Genomic DNA, 17,390 nt, shown 5'->3' with positions numbered 1-17,390 from the left:
CTTATGCATTTACTAATGATAATACCGGAAAGTATTAATAATCCACCCCAGAGTTATTAACATACGAGGAGCTCTGATGCAAAAGCAGCTAAATGTCACCTCCTTCAAAAATGAGATGATGATATTAACCATGCTTTCAGCACCTATTATATGTTCAAATACTTTCGCTTCAAATCCACTTAATTCCACCTTAAGGCCATTCAAAAATATCGAAAACATGTCAGACGCATTTAGAGGGACTCTTTGGGGTGGTTTCCCGTACAGGGTTTAGAATAATCCCTTAGTTATATTTGGACATTTAAGTAGTTTTACAAACAAACCTTACAAAAACTTTACTGTTTACTTTTAAAGAGACTCATTGAAGAGTTATAATGCCAAACACTGTTTAATTGAAACTCATGACCAATACATTAGCACTCAATTGCAAGAAAGTAAACCAACAGTTTATGAACCAACAAAACCAAATTCCTTTAAATTGAGCTAATGCGTTATTTTTAGATGTGTGTAATTTTACATTCTAGAAATGGACTTGGAATGGAAAGCAGTCTTTTCCATCAAGTTTGGCCCACTAAACTATCAATCTGGACTGACAGCTATATAAAGTCACAGTTTTTCATTTCCAATGTAAGAAATATCATTTCATTGTATGTCTCTGATCTTAAAAGTCAGAAAATCACCCTATAGGGTCACTAAACAATATAAATCGTCATCATTTACAGTAGCTTCATGTTGTTCAAACATTTTCACTCTTCTTGGGTACACAGAGGAAGATTTTCAAGTGCTTTTTAACGTTTTTACACTCATATTGGTGAGTAAATTACGACAAAAACGTTGACTGTATGAGAAACTTTCTACTAAAGCGCAGTTGCGTACATTCCTTCATATATAACACTGTCATTTTTGCAGTCAAAGCGCACCAGTGAGCCGTTTGGAGAAGCGCGTACCAGTGCGTAAAAGCGCACGGCTCATATTGCATTGAAAGCTGCTGTGTCGCACGAGGACGAGCTGTGGTACTTCAGGGAATAGTTCTGTCCGTCGTTATTATCCCAAAATTCGGAGTTGTCGTCCTTCATGTACACCGCAAAATGCACAGAAGCGCTCGGACCCAAGAACGGAGGCGTGTACATAGTGAATGAGAAGCGATCTCCATGCGTCGCCAAGTCGTTGGGCATGGGGATGGCTTGCGCGTCCACGAACGACAGCCAGTCATTAAAAGTATACCTAACTCCAACCTCTCCTTTGCAATCACTCCTACCCATGGCCCGTATGATCCCACGTACATCAAAGTGTGTGACCGTGACGCTTTCCAACGCGACGCGACAACGCGTAAGCCGCTTCTCCAAGTCACCGGAATCCACGGGCATCTTGAAAGTGGGTACCGGGCGCTCTAGCGTCAGAGTGGACTTCAGGTTTACGCACAAGTCATCCACGACGTCTCGGTTTTTATGAAGAGGGTAGCTCTTCAGTCTCGTGAACACTTTGGCAGGGATCTCAGGATCTTCGCTGGTGTTAAAGTGTTTCACGCTGGCCAGATTTAATCCGAGCGTATCCGCGAACTTTACGCGTTTGCCGCAATTCTGGGAGATCTGGTGGTACAGGTTCGCCTGATCCGGGTAGGCTGGTAAAGACTTGGCTCTCCTCCTGTCTCGCAGGTACTCTTGTATCTCCTCGGGCTGAAGATCATCATCATCAGAGTATATTGTACCGTTCTCCACCTGCTGCTTGTCCATGATATACGCACTCCAGGTTTGATGCCTTCAAGTATGTAATCTTTCATATGTCAAGTAGACATATAGAATATGTGCATATAATGATCTGATAACCACCCCAAGAGCTCCTAACACATCCAGAGGAGCATATGTACTGTCAAATACATGGTAAGGTCACGCCCACCCACAAACAGGGTCCAGCACGCCTTGTTCTTTAGTGTACTAGATTGATAAATACTAGTGTTTACTGCATCTGCATGTTTTATCAATCACATTTGTGGATATTATCCACACTAAGATACACTGAAAATCTAAATGGTTTGGAAAGAAGTATGTAGTGTACAGTATGAAACAAATATAATAATAGCATGATTGAATACTGTGGTGTACTTAAATAGCCTACTTACAATAGTAAACTGTAGTATACAGAAGTATATTAATCTCTACACTTTGTTAATGTATACTACAGTATCCTGTAGTATTTAGTAAAGTGAATCAAACTGTAATGAACAATGTAGTATGCATTACTATAGTAATTTGTAGTATACAGAAGTATATCAATCTCTACACTCTGATAATGTACACTTCAGTATTCTATAGTATTAACTATAGTGAACTATCTAGTTTGCATTACTATAATAATTTGTAGTCTACAGAAGTATATAAATCTCTACACTCTGACAATGTATACTATAGTATTCTGTAGTATTAACAATAGTGAATTATTAAACTATAGTGAACTACTAGGTAGTATGCATTAATATGGTAATTTGTAGTATACAGAAGTATATTAATCTCTACACTTTCTTAATGTATACTATATCCTTTAGTATTAATTATAGGCTTAGTGAATTATTAAACTGTAGTGAACAATGTAGTATGCATTACTATAGAAATTTGTAGTATACAGAAATATATCAATCTCTACACTTTTATGTGTACTATATTCTTTAGTATTAACTAAAATGAATTAATGAAGTGTAGTAAATACAAAAATGTTAATAAATTGTGTATATTATAGTCATAAGTACACTTTGTTAATGCATACTATAGTATGTTGTAGTAACTACTGTATAGTGAATAGGAAAACTTGAGTAAATACAAGAAACTGTAGTTAATACTGTAGTATATAATAGTATATAAAATTTGACTTTCTTTATTCATACTATGTATTCTGTAGTATCACCATAGTAAATTGATAAACTGTAATAAATACTGCCTTAATACTGATGTAGTTCACATTCAGTCTTAAAGGGATAGTTCACTTTAAAATGAAAATTCTGTCATTATTTACTCATCCTCATGTTGTTGTATGAATTTCTTTTTTCTGATGAACACAAAAGAAGATATTTTGAGAAATGATGGTAAACACACAGCAGTAAGTGACTATAGACTTTCATAGTAGGAAAAAATATTTTGGAAGTATTGTGATGGTACCCAATAAATTCCATCACATTTTTTTATTCCTACTATGGAAGTCAATGGTGACTATCTGCTGTGTGTTTACCATAATTTCTCAAAATATCTTCTTTTGTGTTCATCAGAAAAAAGAAATTCATACAAAAACATGAGGATGAGTAAACGATGACAGAATTTTCATTTTAAAGTGAACTATCCCTTTAATGGTAAACAAACCCGGCTTGCTGTCCTCAAAGGGCGCTCTGAACCTTTAGAGAGAGCGAACCTGATGCCTGGGCTGGGCTCAAGCTCCAAGTTTAACTCCCCACCAAAAAAATTTAATGTTTCATTATTCCCATTTCCTTTTTACTAAATGTAAAGATTCTAGTATTGATGTTTAAATCATACTAACATAAAGTAAATATCTGTAACAGTACTGTTGGACATGGTTGCTGGCAGCAGGCACAAAAACAACCAGCAGAAACAACCTTAGTTTGCAGATTGTCCACACGAGGGTCTCTCACTGCCGTACTTCAGGTTTATTTTCTTCGAGGCTGTTCTGGCTGCTCTCCCAGCTAATGGCCACAGGTCAGTGAGATCTGAAACATGCTGCTATATCACAGCCAAAACAAACACACACAGCAAACCTCCAGTGCTGTTACAGCACATTTACTGACCAACGTTTTACTTAAAATGGCTCTTTATCAACCTATGTTTTTATTATAAAATATATAGCTGAAAACAGGTTTGGGCAAATACAATAGAGATATTTCATTTTCTTTACAACATGAAGACATTGGGGTGGTTACCTGGACAGGTTTTTTGCTAATCCAGGACTAGAACTTATTTATAATAAGTCATATAAAAAGTTTTCATAAACATACCTTACAAAAAACACTAGGCCTACATGTGTGCATCTTGAGACAAAACAATGTCACAGGAACAGGTATTTATAAATGTAAAGGGACACTCCACTTTTTTAAAAAAATATGCTAATTTTTTCAAGTTCCTCTAGAGTTAAACATTTGATTTTTACAGTTTTGGAATCCATTCAGCCGATCTCCAGGTCTGGCGCTAGCACTTTTAGCATAGCTTAGCACAATCCATAGAATCTGATTAGACCATTAGCATCACGCTAAAAAATAACCAGGAGTTTTGATATTTTTCCAATTTAAAACTTGACTCTTCTGTAGTTACATCGTGTACGAACACCGACAGAAAATTAAAAGTTGAGATTTTCTAGGCAGATATGGTTAGGAACTAGACTCTCATTCTGGCGTAATAATCAAGGACTTTGCTGTCGTAACATAGCTTAGCACAATCCATTGAATCTGATTAGACCATTAGCATTGCGCTAAAAATTAACAAGGGTTTCGATATTTTTCCTATTTTAAACTTGACCTTTCTGTAGTTACATTGTGTACTAAGAACGACGGAAAATTAAAAGTTGCGATTTTCAAGGCAGATATGGCTAGGAACTATACTCTCATTCTGGCGTAATAATCAAGGACTTTGCTGTCGTAACATGGTGGCAGCAGGCGTAGTGATATTACGCAGTGCCCGAAAATAGTCCCCTGCTATTGAAAGTAACCAAGGGGACTATTTTCGGGCGGTACGCCTCCTGCAGCCATGACACATCAGCAAAGTCCTTGATTATTACGCCAGAATGAGAGTATAGTTCCTAGCCATATCTGCCTTGAAAATCGCAACTTTTAAATATCCGTCGTCTTAGTACATGATGTAACTACAGAAGCGTCAAGTTTTAAATAGGAAAAATATCGAAACTCTTTGGATATTTTTTACCGCAATGCTAATGGTCTAATCAGATTCAATGGATTATGCTAAGCTATGCTAAAAGTATTAGCGTCAGACCCGGAGATCAGCGGAATGGATTTCAAAAATGTAAAAATCAAATGTTTAACTCTAGGGGAGATGAAAAATGAGCATATTTTTAAAAAGTGGAATGTCCCTTTAACCAACTCAAACATGCATTTAAGTCTGGGACTAGGATAAGCCCTGTCTGGGAAACCACCCCATAATGTTTGTCACTATATATACACAGTAAAATGGCTTTAAATCTGACATCTGCATTTACTTAAAATAAAAATATTATTTTACGATTAGCTTCCTAAACACATTACCCTCAAGGCAATAAGACAACAATGTTTATTGAGTTTTTGTAGCTCTAAATCACCAGCCGATGTCATCATTGTTACACTTTTATGTCTACTAATGGACAATCAAATACACTGGTTTAAAGGCGGGGTGCATGATCTTGCCAATGTTGATATTTGAAATCACCTAAAAAACACGCCCCTACTACCCCGATATAGTCTGGACCTTCTCTTGATAGACCCACACATACACAACCCAGGCAACAATGTCGGTCAGTAGACATGAACCTTACTGCTGATTGGCTACAACTGTGTTTTGGTACTCGGCCCGACTCCCTTTTCCAGTGTTTTCCAAAAATCATGCACCCCGCCTTTAAATGTCTTAATATACCACTGTAGAAACATAACATTTATAGTTTTCTTATAAATGAAACATTTTAAAAGGTACAGGTGTTTTACTAGTTTATTTGTTAATAGTTATTCACGTTATTTGTGTACCATTTACATTAGTGTGGTAGCAGCATTTCAACAGGAATAGACACACTGTATCTACAAAATTACTATAAGAAAACAGCTTGTCTTATAAAAGTATATTACATTCAGTGTTGTTGAAAGGAAATGTATCGGCATCATTCACGGACACGGCTATGTATTCAAATGGCACATTAGTATATAACTGGGAAAAAAACTAATAACATAGTGACTTCTGATTGTCTTCATGTCTATATGGTTACTTGGTCATCAACTTACATTCGTTACATAGAAAAAATTTAAGCATTTGGTTAGTTTGTGCATATTCTGTCTATAACCTGTGCTAAATCCACTTTATAGGTATTGGTCACAAAACCTGTTAGGAACATGTTTGGCTCACATTTCACCTCAAAAAAAAAAAAAAAAAACTATATATATTTTTAAACTATGTTTTGTATAGCGATATTATTTTTATGAGCAAACATGTTAACTGTTATACAGCTTTAATGCTAATAAAATATTTTATAGCTGTGTTACATTACAGTAATGATAACTGGGGAAGAAAATGTGTTTATCTTCTCTAATGTGGTCATGAAAATGATGTGGTTACCATGCAAAATGTTTTATTGCTCTCAAACTGGTTTTATTATCTTTATATCTAACATAGTTTTTCCTTTGCATAACTGAGTTGTTGAAGTGTCTTTGTGTTGTTATCTTCTGTATAAGTAGGAATAAGTTCTAATATCTAAATAGTCAGTTCAAGTGGAACTTATCTAAACTAGTCATTTTAAAGGAAGTAAAAGCTGTGTTTCTGTGTGTAATAATAGTCCGCATATTTTGCAATTCATCATGGGCAACTGAAAAAGGGGTATAAACAAAATATTACACAACAATAAAACCACCAGACAATCAAAACTTCATCTTCAGTAAATGCATTTATAATGCTTGTAGTAGATCAAAAATATAATTTCAAATATATAAAAAAACATAAATTGCAGGCGATACATTACAACAAACACTGGAACGAATACAATTAATTGCCTTCATTAGTATAATCTTTATAGTAGTGGAAAAACCTGAAATGGATTATGGGTATTGTAGTTCAACATTTAAGCTTATCAAAGAAAAGCATCCCATCATGCATCCTCTGCTGTGTAAATACGGTACATAAACGTGACAATAACTGCAGCGGCGGCGGGTATCAACCAGTTCGACCACCAGCTGGAACAAGAGACAAAATTTTTTGTTTATAATATATAAATATGATACATATATGTGACACTGGACCACAAAGACAGTTGTATGGTTTTTTGTTAGGATGAGACAATATTTGGCTGAGATACAATTATTGGAAAATCTGAGGGTGGAAAAAGTAAATATTTCGAAAATGTTAAAATGTAAAGTCCAAATAAAGTCCTCCTTAGGCATATTACTACTGAAAAGGTTTATTTTAGTGCTCTCTACATGCTTACAGCTTTAAAGTCGCCATGAAACGGAAGTAGCGATTGCCTTATTTTCCCCGTGGTGACGTATATCCGAATGAAACGGCTTTTGAGATGAAATAAGGCAGGGCTGGATTTGAATTTGTCCATCGAGATCTGATTGGATCGTTTGAAGTTGGGTCGTGTTGCTAATTGCTAATCACTGCGATCTTCTCCCGGACCCCGCCCACCTGCCATACTTTTGACCGGAAGTGAAGAGAGATCGTTTTGAGGAGGGGAGGAGATTTGCATTTTTGATTAAAGATTATGAGCACACACGAATTTTTAAAAAATAATGAAGCTCACAGATAAGTCATTTGTTAATAATACCACACTATTAAAAATACATATATAGTTTTTCATTTCAATTTCATTGCGACTTTAATGACCTTGAAGACTGAATGGGAATACACAAGGCCGCCTTAATGCACGGGCTTACCTGGGCTGAAGCCCAGGGGCCTCCCAAGTTCAGGGGCCTCCCAAGTTGTCAGGTTGTCTGTCAATCACTCTAACTGCACGCTACATGGCTGCTGATTGGTCCGTGGTAACTTACTGTGAAATAAAATATCAGACGTAACAGATTTTTCTATTCCGCGTAAAGTGCGCGTTGTCAACTTGGCATTCCTGCATGTAAGAGTGAGTGTGACAGAGAAACGGGAAATAATCCACCACCAAATGAAAGAGTGATTTCCGAAATTTCATAATAAGCACTGAGGTGGAGGTCTCTCTCTCTCTTTCGCGCGCGCTCACTCTCTCTGTGCTCGTACAGCTGCGTCTCTGGCATGCAGAAGTCTCTCCAACCGTGCGCAAGAAACTGTGCCGTCAAATAAAAAAGGGGTTCCCGAACATTAATGCTGTTCGTTGTTATAAAGTTTAAGTTTACTCGCGTTTATATCAGTGACGCGTGCGCAGCTGGAGCGCTGTAGTTTGACGCGATGTAAGCTCACAGTACACACATCTGGTTTAGAAAGACGACGCAACGGTAAATGTGCAACTCAAAGCGTGACAAGACCATCTCAAATAATCATCCCCTGATCGCACCATTCATATTTATAATCTCCTAAAGATCTTATATACAGGTATGTTCCCTGTCTGTTTTGTGCATATTCATACGTGTTCGTTTTACATGCGTAGTATAAATACTAAATACAATGCATACTATATCTTCAATAGCCTACAAAATAAATAACTGATTAAAAAACAAGATTCTGTCTATAAAGACTTATCTTTTGTTAACATTAATGCATTTTCACTTTAAAACTAACTTTAACTTCTTATATTTTTACAACTGTGGTGAGCATTTAGTTAGTGAGTGGCAATTTTCTGCAAATTTGTATATTCCAAAAACTATATAAACATTAAGCTTATAAACATATATACTTTTGGTTTTATTTTCACCACAAGTTGCTGTTTGTGGTTGTTAAATAAAGTGTTTTGTGTTTATGCTCAAGTGGGCTCAGTGATATGTTATTAATGATAATATGGTGTTTTCTGGGTCAAAGAGGGAAAACTACATTTTGTGATGTAGATTACATAGATATTACACTTTTTTTTTCAAAATGAGACTATAAATTGAGGGTATGGGGGGCCTCCAAAACCTCTCAGCCCCAGGGCCTCACATTAGGTTAAGGCGGCCCTGGGAATACATAAAAACCAAACGTGAACGGGAGATTTACCAGAGCGGGTAGCAACAAAAACAAGTTTGAATGCGATTTTCTGGCCAATTTTGTTCGTGATTTTATATTTACAGTAGGAAATTTACAAAATATCTTCATGGAACATGATCTTCATATGAATGTGTGTATATTTTATTTATACAGTAAAGACTGGGAAGTGTTTTATTTTCATTACTTTTAGGAGACAAGTGCATTAAGATTGTGAGTGTCGGGAGTGTGTTTTACAGTGTAGTGTTACAAAACTTTTAGAAGTAGACTTCAGTTGAAAATATAAAGTAGCACTGCAACATTTTACTAAAATATTGTTTGTCAAACAATAACCTTACAGTACTGTAACTTTTCTGACATCTGTAAATATGCTGGTGAATCTCAATGAGCTGTCTGTGGTTGCTACGGTAACTCTGGTTGTTGTGGTCGTGCTCGTACGAGTGTGCCCACCGAGAACGAGCATGAGACTGGCTGCAGTTTCTATAACGGCCACTGGTGTCAGTAACGGTTAAAAAATGTTAAGAACAATGCCCCTTTAATATACCTAATTTCTGCAAGTAATATAACAAAGGCAACATCTGTGGTGTTACTTTATCTAGAAAAAATGTTAACTTTGATGACTGTCATCAAAGATCTTGCATTTCAGCTTAAAAAAAAAAAAAAATATTGGTATCGGCCGATCATGAAGATCACAAATCGGTAATCTGTATTGGCTGCAAAAATCCTGATCGGAGCATACCTAATATTTACATAACATCCTAATGGTTTTTGCCGTAAAACGTATGATTTTTTTCACAAATATACTTACGTCTGGTTTTGTGGTCCAGAGTCGCACACATAATACCTTTATGTACATATACTGTAGAATTTCAATATTTATTGAGTTTCCCCAAAATCCTAACATGCCTGTAATACAAATGTGCATAAAACACGTGCATCATACCTTGTTGTTTCTTGAACAGTTGTTACAAGTGATTCCTGTTAAACAAAAAAAATCAAAAACAAGTTTAGGTGGTGTCTTCTGACGTGTCTCCGAAACAGTGCATGTCTGAACCATATGTTTGGTAAAAGACATTATCAACACAGTTTACATACCGGTGGCTTGTTAAGCTTGTCCCTGTCATCCTGTGGAAAAAACATAGAAGACTTATTGTGAGTAAATAGTGTTATTTTTCTTAGTTTGTTAATAATGCAAAATAAAAATGAGAAAAATTTTCAGTGTGAATATAAACATGTCATTCCAAACATGAATTCATTTCACAGTGGTTGTCAAAAAGGTTTCTCCAAAACCAACGAAAAAAAGCACAAATAAAAGCGGACCATGGGTTGGCTTACATTGGCGGCCTTTTGACTGCGTCAAACCCAGACAGTTACCCAGACATACCAAGCACACGACAACCAAGTATCACATCTGTTTTGCACACGCGTGAGATGAGAAATTTCCATACCACCATTAGCCCGTCATATGTGTGGTTTGTCATGTCAAAATACGTGCTGCAGACGCTTCAAATGGGTTTATGATAAAGGAAACGCTCATGTTTCTTGCGAGTATTTTGTGAACAAGAGCGTTTCGTTTCGTATTTTTAACATGACACATGATGCACGTGATTCACATGACGCAACAAACACATATTTTGAATTTGCGCTCCTCGGAAGAGTCACAAGCCACCACTGTTCATTACTCAAAACAGGAAACTGGAACAGTTAAAGTGCGTCCCAAAGCGCAAACTTGTAGGCTACACTATTTTACGTCATTTTATAGTATAAATCGTGCAAGTAGTATGTTGGAAATCCATAAAAAGAAAGTGCACTTTAAGTACCAGTGATAGACTGATATATTGGCCGGCCGATATATCGGCCCGATATTTGCAAATTTTATATGTATCGGTATGGGCCGATACGTGGCTGCCATGTTTGCTGATTTTTTCCGGTATTATTACAGACAGAGTGCTGGAAGACGCAAGCGATTGCAGGTCATGTGACTAAAATGAAAAGAAAATCGGCAGCCTGTATCGGTCATGCTATGGTGTGGTGGTTATGACAACCGTCACAGCTCTAAACAATGAACAAATAAATTTTGGTTTGACTTGCATTGTACTGTGTGTTTGACGTCATGTGCCCTCATCTGGCAAACCACTCAACTTAAGTGAGGCATTGGGGACAATACTACTCTTCTAAAATTCATACACTAGATGGCTGAGTACGTAGTACCAGTTTCATTTGGGACACAGATCTAGTGACTGCAATGATAGAAAACATAAACAAAGCAACGTTTCTGCACAAATCTCCCTCACTTCTCCCTCAAGCGTTCTGTCCAAGTGTATCTTTTATTTATCTTCCCATTCATTGGTTGGCCACATGATTTGACATGCTAAATCAGACGAAAAAAGGCCCCATGACTTACTTTAACTGTTGGTGTGGAACACAACAAAATGGGCATCAGCGTTAATGCTTGACAGAGGGCGTGTCTAACTGTGGGTTTACACCAGACGCGAGTTCAACGCTTTGCGCGAGTAGATTACATACAAAGTCAATGCAAAGATGCGATCAGACGCGTCTTCACGTGGGGCGATGCGAATGACGCAATATGAGTGCCGCATTTTCCGCGAAAACATGCGCTATTCGCCTCAAACGCGTCTTCACCCAAGTAAAAAAATATTCAACTCGAGCAAAAAATTCGCAATACACGAAGTTCAATCACGCGAGTAATCTAGAGCTAGTAACGCGATGCCACGCATTTGGTATGTACGTAGCATAAAGCATGGTCCTGACTGACATGTTGTCATGGTGACAACACCTAATCACAGTGGATGCAACATAACACAAAAAAGGCATCTTTTGTTTTGACTATGGACACGGGTTTGGTTGCGTTAGTGAATGCTGGTGTAGCTCTAGTGTTACACACACAATATGTATGCTCCTCTGTTCTCCGGTCTTGCATAAACGTAATTAGCAAGCGTCTGCACTAGGTTATTTGCATAAGGCGATCTGATTAGCTGACGCCTTTTCAACATCTGCCACGATGAGCAACGCTAGTGATGCAATGCCGACGGATCCACAATTCAATTCAGCTATGCATGACATCACCCATTTAAACCAAATAAGAATCGATAACTCTAACGCCTGTATTTTTTTTATCATTTGGTACTGGTCACTAGGGCCACTTATAGTGTTATAGCTTTAAAAAAAACACACGTCATAATTAGTAAGTATTATGGTTTTTTGTAGCCTGTTTTTGAGCCTCTATTGTAAAACAATGGAAGACTTGTAAGTAACAACCCACTGTTATTATTAGGGAAATTTTTCAATCCGAAGGCTGCACCCTTTCGAAGGTTGCATTTCTAGTTTGCATTTGTCTTATTGACAATTATAAAATTGACTAATATTCGGAGTTAATCGGAAATTGTTATAAAATGTTTATGACTTGCGAATGTAATGCTCAGTTAAAGGTATAGCAGAAGATTTTCTTCTTTCGAGTGGATCATCTAGACTATTGGTCATCCCAGTTGTCAATCATTCTGATGATATGTTGACGTAAGGCCGTCGTACGTGCTTCTCCCTAGGTTCGCTTTCTGCACATGCACGCTTTCAGGTGTATATGTGTGGTAGGCTGTTTTGTTTCAGCCAGTCATTGAAGCTTGCGTTCTCACCTTGTTTTTTTCAAAATGTCTGAGGGTCAGAAGAGAAAAAGTGTCTACCAATTGTATGACAAGAAGAGAATGCATCAGAAGAAAGAAACAAGACCAGAGTGTTTTTGTAAAAGCACAGGTTGGGCTTCCCACCAAAGTTTCTGCTCAACAGGTAAAGTTTGGCATGCTATTTGGAGAAATTAGGGATGCTCATATCAGTTAATTTTCCCGACTGACAACCGTAGCTTCTAAACCGAAAATTAACCGTTAACTTATAAGATTTAAATATGAAATAGTCATTGAGTAAAAATACAGTTGACGGTTGTCTGTGAACTAGTAAAAAGAAAAGATTTCATTTGAACGTGCAAACAGCAGCCACAGATCAACAACAGAACCAGGATTCATACATTATCAGATATTCACACAACATTACCTTATTAAAAAGCACACGATCAGTCCAGAGGATTAATATCCAAAGGGCAGATTGTCTCCGTTTCATCTACCACACTGGTCATTTCTAAAGCAGGACGCTTTTCAGAAAGTTTTGCTTTTTCGTCTGTCTCCGTTTGTGCAAAAAGAGAGATGTTTATGGACAGGGTCAGAGGCCATCAGCGAACGTCTGTCCGGATGTGCGCGAGACGAACCGCATCATCTTGCGCGGACACGCCCGCATCTCCGTTTAGTTTCCAAACACGCATACAAATGATTTCTCATACAAATTAGTACTTTATCAGACCGTCAGGGCAGCAATAATTTGTGTCATTTACAGGACATTCACAAATTAAAGATAGAAAAGAGGCGAAATGTCTGTCGGCATAACGACACGCACCATGTATTAACAATTTTTTTTTATTTTAACTGATAATGTTAATCGGTCATAAATTCTTACCTTCGGTTAAAGGAACACGCCCACATTTTGGGAATTTAGCTTATTCACCGTATCCCCCAGAGTTAGATAAGTCCATACATACCTCTCTCATCTCCGTGCGTGCTGTAACTCTGTCTGACGCAGCCCCCGCTAGCTTAGCTTAGCACAAAGACTGGAAATGCATGGCTCCAGCTAGTATACTGCTCCCAATAAGTGACAAAATAACGCGATCATTTTCCTATTTATGTGTTGTGATTTGTATAGTCAAACCGTGTACAAATAACAAGGTGATATGAGACACACCGATCTTTTAACAGTATACATACTGAGAACTATATTCTCTGAAGACGAAGCACTGCCGCATGGGCGGAGTGATCTGCTCGCAGCACACGAGAAGCCCCTGGTGAGGAGCAGAGAGTTCGGTCAGAGTTGTGCAAATCACTCCGCCCATGCGGCAGTGCTTCGTCTTCAGAGAATATAGTTCTCAGTATGTATACTGTTAAAAGATGTCTGTGTCTCATATAACCTTGTTATTTGTACATGGTTTGACTATACAAATCACAACACATAAATAGGAAAATGTTGGCGTTATTTTGTCACTTATTGGGAGCAGTATACTAGCTGGAGCCATGCATTTCCAGTCTTTGTGCTAAGCTAAGCTAGCGGGGGCTGCGTCAGACAGAGTTACAGCACGCACGGAGATGAGAGAGGTATGTATGGACTTATCTAACTCTGGGGGATACGGTGAATAAGCTAAATTCCCAAAATGTGGGCGTGTTCCTTTAACGGTTAAACGGTCAATGTGAGCATCCCTAGGAGAAATCCATTTAAAATCACTGCTAGTAAAAGTTGATGTAAGCTATGATTAGCGATGCTAGCCCTGGCACAAGTCACAAACCGCGCAGACACCGTAAACATGCTGACAGCAACTTGTAAACAGAGCAAAAAGAAGAACTAGGCTCGTGCATGCTCTCTCTCTCTCGTGCAAGCGTTTAATAGCGTATGCAGTCTGCATATGCAACCTCCCCAGGGTGCAGCCTTCGAATTGAAAAATGGTCTGTGTAACAGTGCTGCATATGTAAAAAGTTTCAATGCCTCCGTCTGTGTGGAATTTCACATTGTAATTATTTTAAAAAGGTGTAGATTTTCTCCTGCAGAGGCGGTCTTTGCCTTACCATGACATCATAGTCCCATACTTTTTAAAAGGAGTTATATTCTGACCTTGGTTTAAATCAAAGCTGTTTTTGAAATAACAAGTGTTGAGTTTTGAAACTTACAGGATTTTTTTATAGTACAACAACCTCTTAACTGTGAAAAAAAATCACAGAGAATTTGAATTCTCAGTTCATGACCCCTTTAACACTATCAAATCTGATAGCATCTGAACTAAATGCAATAGTATTACAGATCCTCCTCCAGGAATAAAACTGGATTCCAGGAGATTGATAGTATCTTAAACCCCTGAAGGGTCTAGGAAAACATCTGGGATTTCATGAGATATTACTATAAATAAACAAGCCTGATGCTGTCTGGGTTAGAAACTCAACTCATTTCTAGATATCTCAGAGGATGTGGAGTAGACGTGGAGGAGTTTGAGCTTTTCCCACAAAAATCACATAGTTTTCTTTTGACATCAATAGTTTTAACATTTTTTATGCAGATGCTTTAATCCTCAAACCTAAACTTGTTGCCCAGGAATTACGCCAAAGACCTTTGAGCTGCTCTACCAGTTAACATGACCTTGTTGTGTGCCACGGCTTATGGACGTGTTGCAAGGCAAAATAGACTTTAACAAACATGCATAGTACAAAGTAGAATTGGTGGATGTATTGTTTCAGCAAATGTATGCTATTAATTCATGTATTACTCTTTATTCATACATCTGCCATAGTTGCCTTCAAACACGGTATAACAAAAGCACAAACATCAGGAACCTTATCGGTCATGTCATAAAGCTGTTTGAAAAGACATCTGACCAATGTTTGATTTACGGCCGACTTACTGGATGAAGTTCTCCTATGACGAATGACTTGGCCATCTCCCGTGCATCTGTGGAGTGCCCAACATCTTCAAAGCTTTCTGTAGCATCTCCACCCGCCTGCTCTCGAAGCACCTCCTCTCCACCTGGGTGCTGTGGACAACAGTAAAATACATGTGATCAAACCGGGCTTCAAAGAAAACCCCATAAATCATTACTTACAACTTCCCTTTGACCCTGTTAAACTGAACTGCTCTTTGAAAACTGTCTCCTGGTAAACTATTAGTTGTTTTATGAAAACCTTATTGTTTAAATGTCAAAGCACGTCCATCATTTAAAGTCTTTTCTCTTGCGTTTCTCTATGGAGACACAGTTGCACAGTCATGCAATTGAGTACTTAAAATAACATACACGTAGTGCACTTTAAATCCAGCTAACTGTTAGTCTAGATAACTACACCTTATATTTCTCAACATGCAATCTAGATAACATTGAAAAGAGGGGAAATGTTAAGGATATCTGATAAAGCACGTATATGTGTGCGTGTGTGTGGCACAGCTTCCTCTCATACAAAACTGACACTTGGGTAAAGTTTATCCATTCGGTTCTTGTGTTTAAACCATTAACTTAGACGACGTGACATATACTGACTTTAACAATTCATTTATTTACTTAATGTTTTACACAATGCGAGAAACATAATTTTGCTGTACTGATTGTTTACATACTGCAATACATAAATAACGCAAGCGTGTATTACACAAGTAGCTATAATTTAAATGTTAATACGTTCCCAAGATGTTTTATGTCTATACAATATGTTGTAACACTCACCTCCTCGAGAAACTTCGTGACGTCGTACACTTTATTGTGAATGATAATCCATGTGCTTTTAAAAGAGTTTCGTTCCTCCACCTCTGACAAGCGATAATACTTAACACCCTTTCCGTCGGTTCCGTTACCTTCCATCTGTTATTTTAGGTGTGCGTTATTTATTTGCGGAGAAAGTTATAAAGAAACTGCAAATTGCAAGCGAATCTAGCGCAGTCACGTACTTCACTGCAACTACCTACAACTGTATTTCCCGACACGCCAAGCAACGCCCACTCCACTCAAGAAGACACCCTATTGGATAAACTTGCCTTCCGTTCGCCTAGCTTGTCTGTTTTGATTGGTTCGAGGCCTGTCAATTACATTATATGCACACAATATTTTGTGAAGGCCGAAACGTGACTGTGCTCAAGTTCACAAGAACACACTGGCTGGCAGTCTGGCACAAAGCCCTTAAGTTACACCGCAGAGCTCTCACGCAATAAGGAAACGTTGGTTGCAGTTTATAGACATTTTGCGATGTCCGTTCGCCATAGTTCATTAAAGCCACGTTTTTATAGATGTTTCCAGAATAGTATTTTCACGTATGGTTTAGGAACAGTTTCACATGACTGATTGGAAAATTAACCATGACTTTATTACAGTGAAGGTTTTAGGGGAATTATTTGTATATGTATTACAACAGTTTTACTAATGCCATTTACGTATGTTTTTTGTGAAGAGACCACAGTAATTTTGTTTGTTTTACTACCAAATAGAAAGAGTTAAACAATGATTAATGTAGTTAAACCATGGTTAGTTTACTGGTTAGTAAACACAGGAAAAACAAGTTACGTAATTATAAGTAACTTTTTATAATTGTATAATTCACCTGTAAAAATAATAATTTTATAATATGCCTGTATACACATAAAATTATACTAAGAAGTGATAGGTTTGGATGAATTACAATAAAAAATTATAATTGTATATTTTGTTGCATATGAGTGTTAGGGACCCGGATGTAGTTTCCGTCTTCACGTAGCCTACAGCTTTTTAATTTCTGAACAATTTCGTTTGCAATACACTTTCATTATATAAATAAAGAATTGGCTAGATTTAGAAATCCAAGCAGTATATTTATTTATTTATTTATTTTACTCTAATATCTATGCAACATAGATCACTGTCACGCGATATTTCAGTGTCACGGGCTTACCGCCAAAATCTCGCACTCTTGTACAGCTACGTTATCCCTTAAAACTGTG

The 17,390-nt window shown here is 37.5% G+C and overlaps 2 protein-coding genes across 2 annotated transcripts; both read right to left on the bottom strand.

The window, feature by feature from the left end:
- Positions 1–366: 366 nt before the first annotated feature.
- On the bottom strand, positions 367–1,854 carry ppp1r3g (protein phosphatase 1 regulatory subunit 3G). Its single transcript, XM_065294754.2, has one exon. It carries the CDS (start codon positions 1,728–1,730, stop codon positions 966–968), a length of 765 nt encoding a protein of 254 aa, XP_065150826.2. The 5' UTR covers positions 1,731–1,854; the 3' UTR covers positions 367–965.
- Positions 1,855–5,666: 3,812 nt separating this feature from the next.
- Positions 5,667–16,407, bottom strand: cyb5a (cytochrome b5 type A (microsomal)). The gene is made up of 5 exons (XM_065294752.2): positions 16,147–16,407; positions 15,337–15,465; positions 9,933–9,962; positions 9,781–9,815; positions 5,667–6,913 (listed from the first exon to the last, which is right to left on the bottom strand). The coding sequence occupies exons 1-5, from the start codon at positions 16,279–16,281 to the stop codon at positions 6,829–6,831; spliced, it is 414 nt and encodes a 137-aa protein (XP_065150824.1). The 5' UTR covers positions 16,282–16,407; the 3' UTR covers positions 5,667–6,828.
- Between the last annotated feature and the right edge of the window lie 983 nt (positions 16,408–17,390).

The sequence above is a fragment of the Paramisgurnus dabryanus genome, chromosome 22, assembly GCF_030506205.2.
Source record: "Paramisgurnus dabryanus chromosome 22, PD_genome_1.1, whole genome shotgun sequence".
Classification (NCBI taxonomy): domain Eukaryota; kingdom Metazoa; phylum Chordata; class Actinopteri; order Cypriniformes; family Cobitidae; genus Paramisgurnus; species Paramisgurnus dabryanus.
The sequence above is the reverse complement of the archived record's forward strand: the minus strand, read 5'-3'. Positions and strand labels throughout refer to the sequence as shown.

Excerpts from the sequence above, each read along its gene's own strand:
- ppp1r3g (XM_065294754.2), bottom strand. The coding sequence starts at position 1,730 with ATGGACAAGCAGCAGGTGGAGAACGGTACAATATACTCTGATGATGAT.
- cyb5a (XM_065294752.2), bottom strand. The coding sequence starts at position 16,281 with ATGGAAGGTAACGGAACCGACGGAAAGGGTGTTAAGTATTATCGCTTG. Across the intron at positions 9,963-15,336 it reads TCATAGGAGAACTTCATCCA|GATGACAGGGACAAGCTTAA; the intron begins GTAAGTCGGCCG and ends TTTTTTCCACAG. Across the intron at positions 9,816-9,932 it reads ACAAGCTTAACAAGCCACCG|GAATCACTTGTAACAACTGT; the intron begins GTATGTAAACTG and ends TTTGTTTAACAG.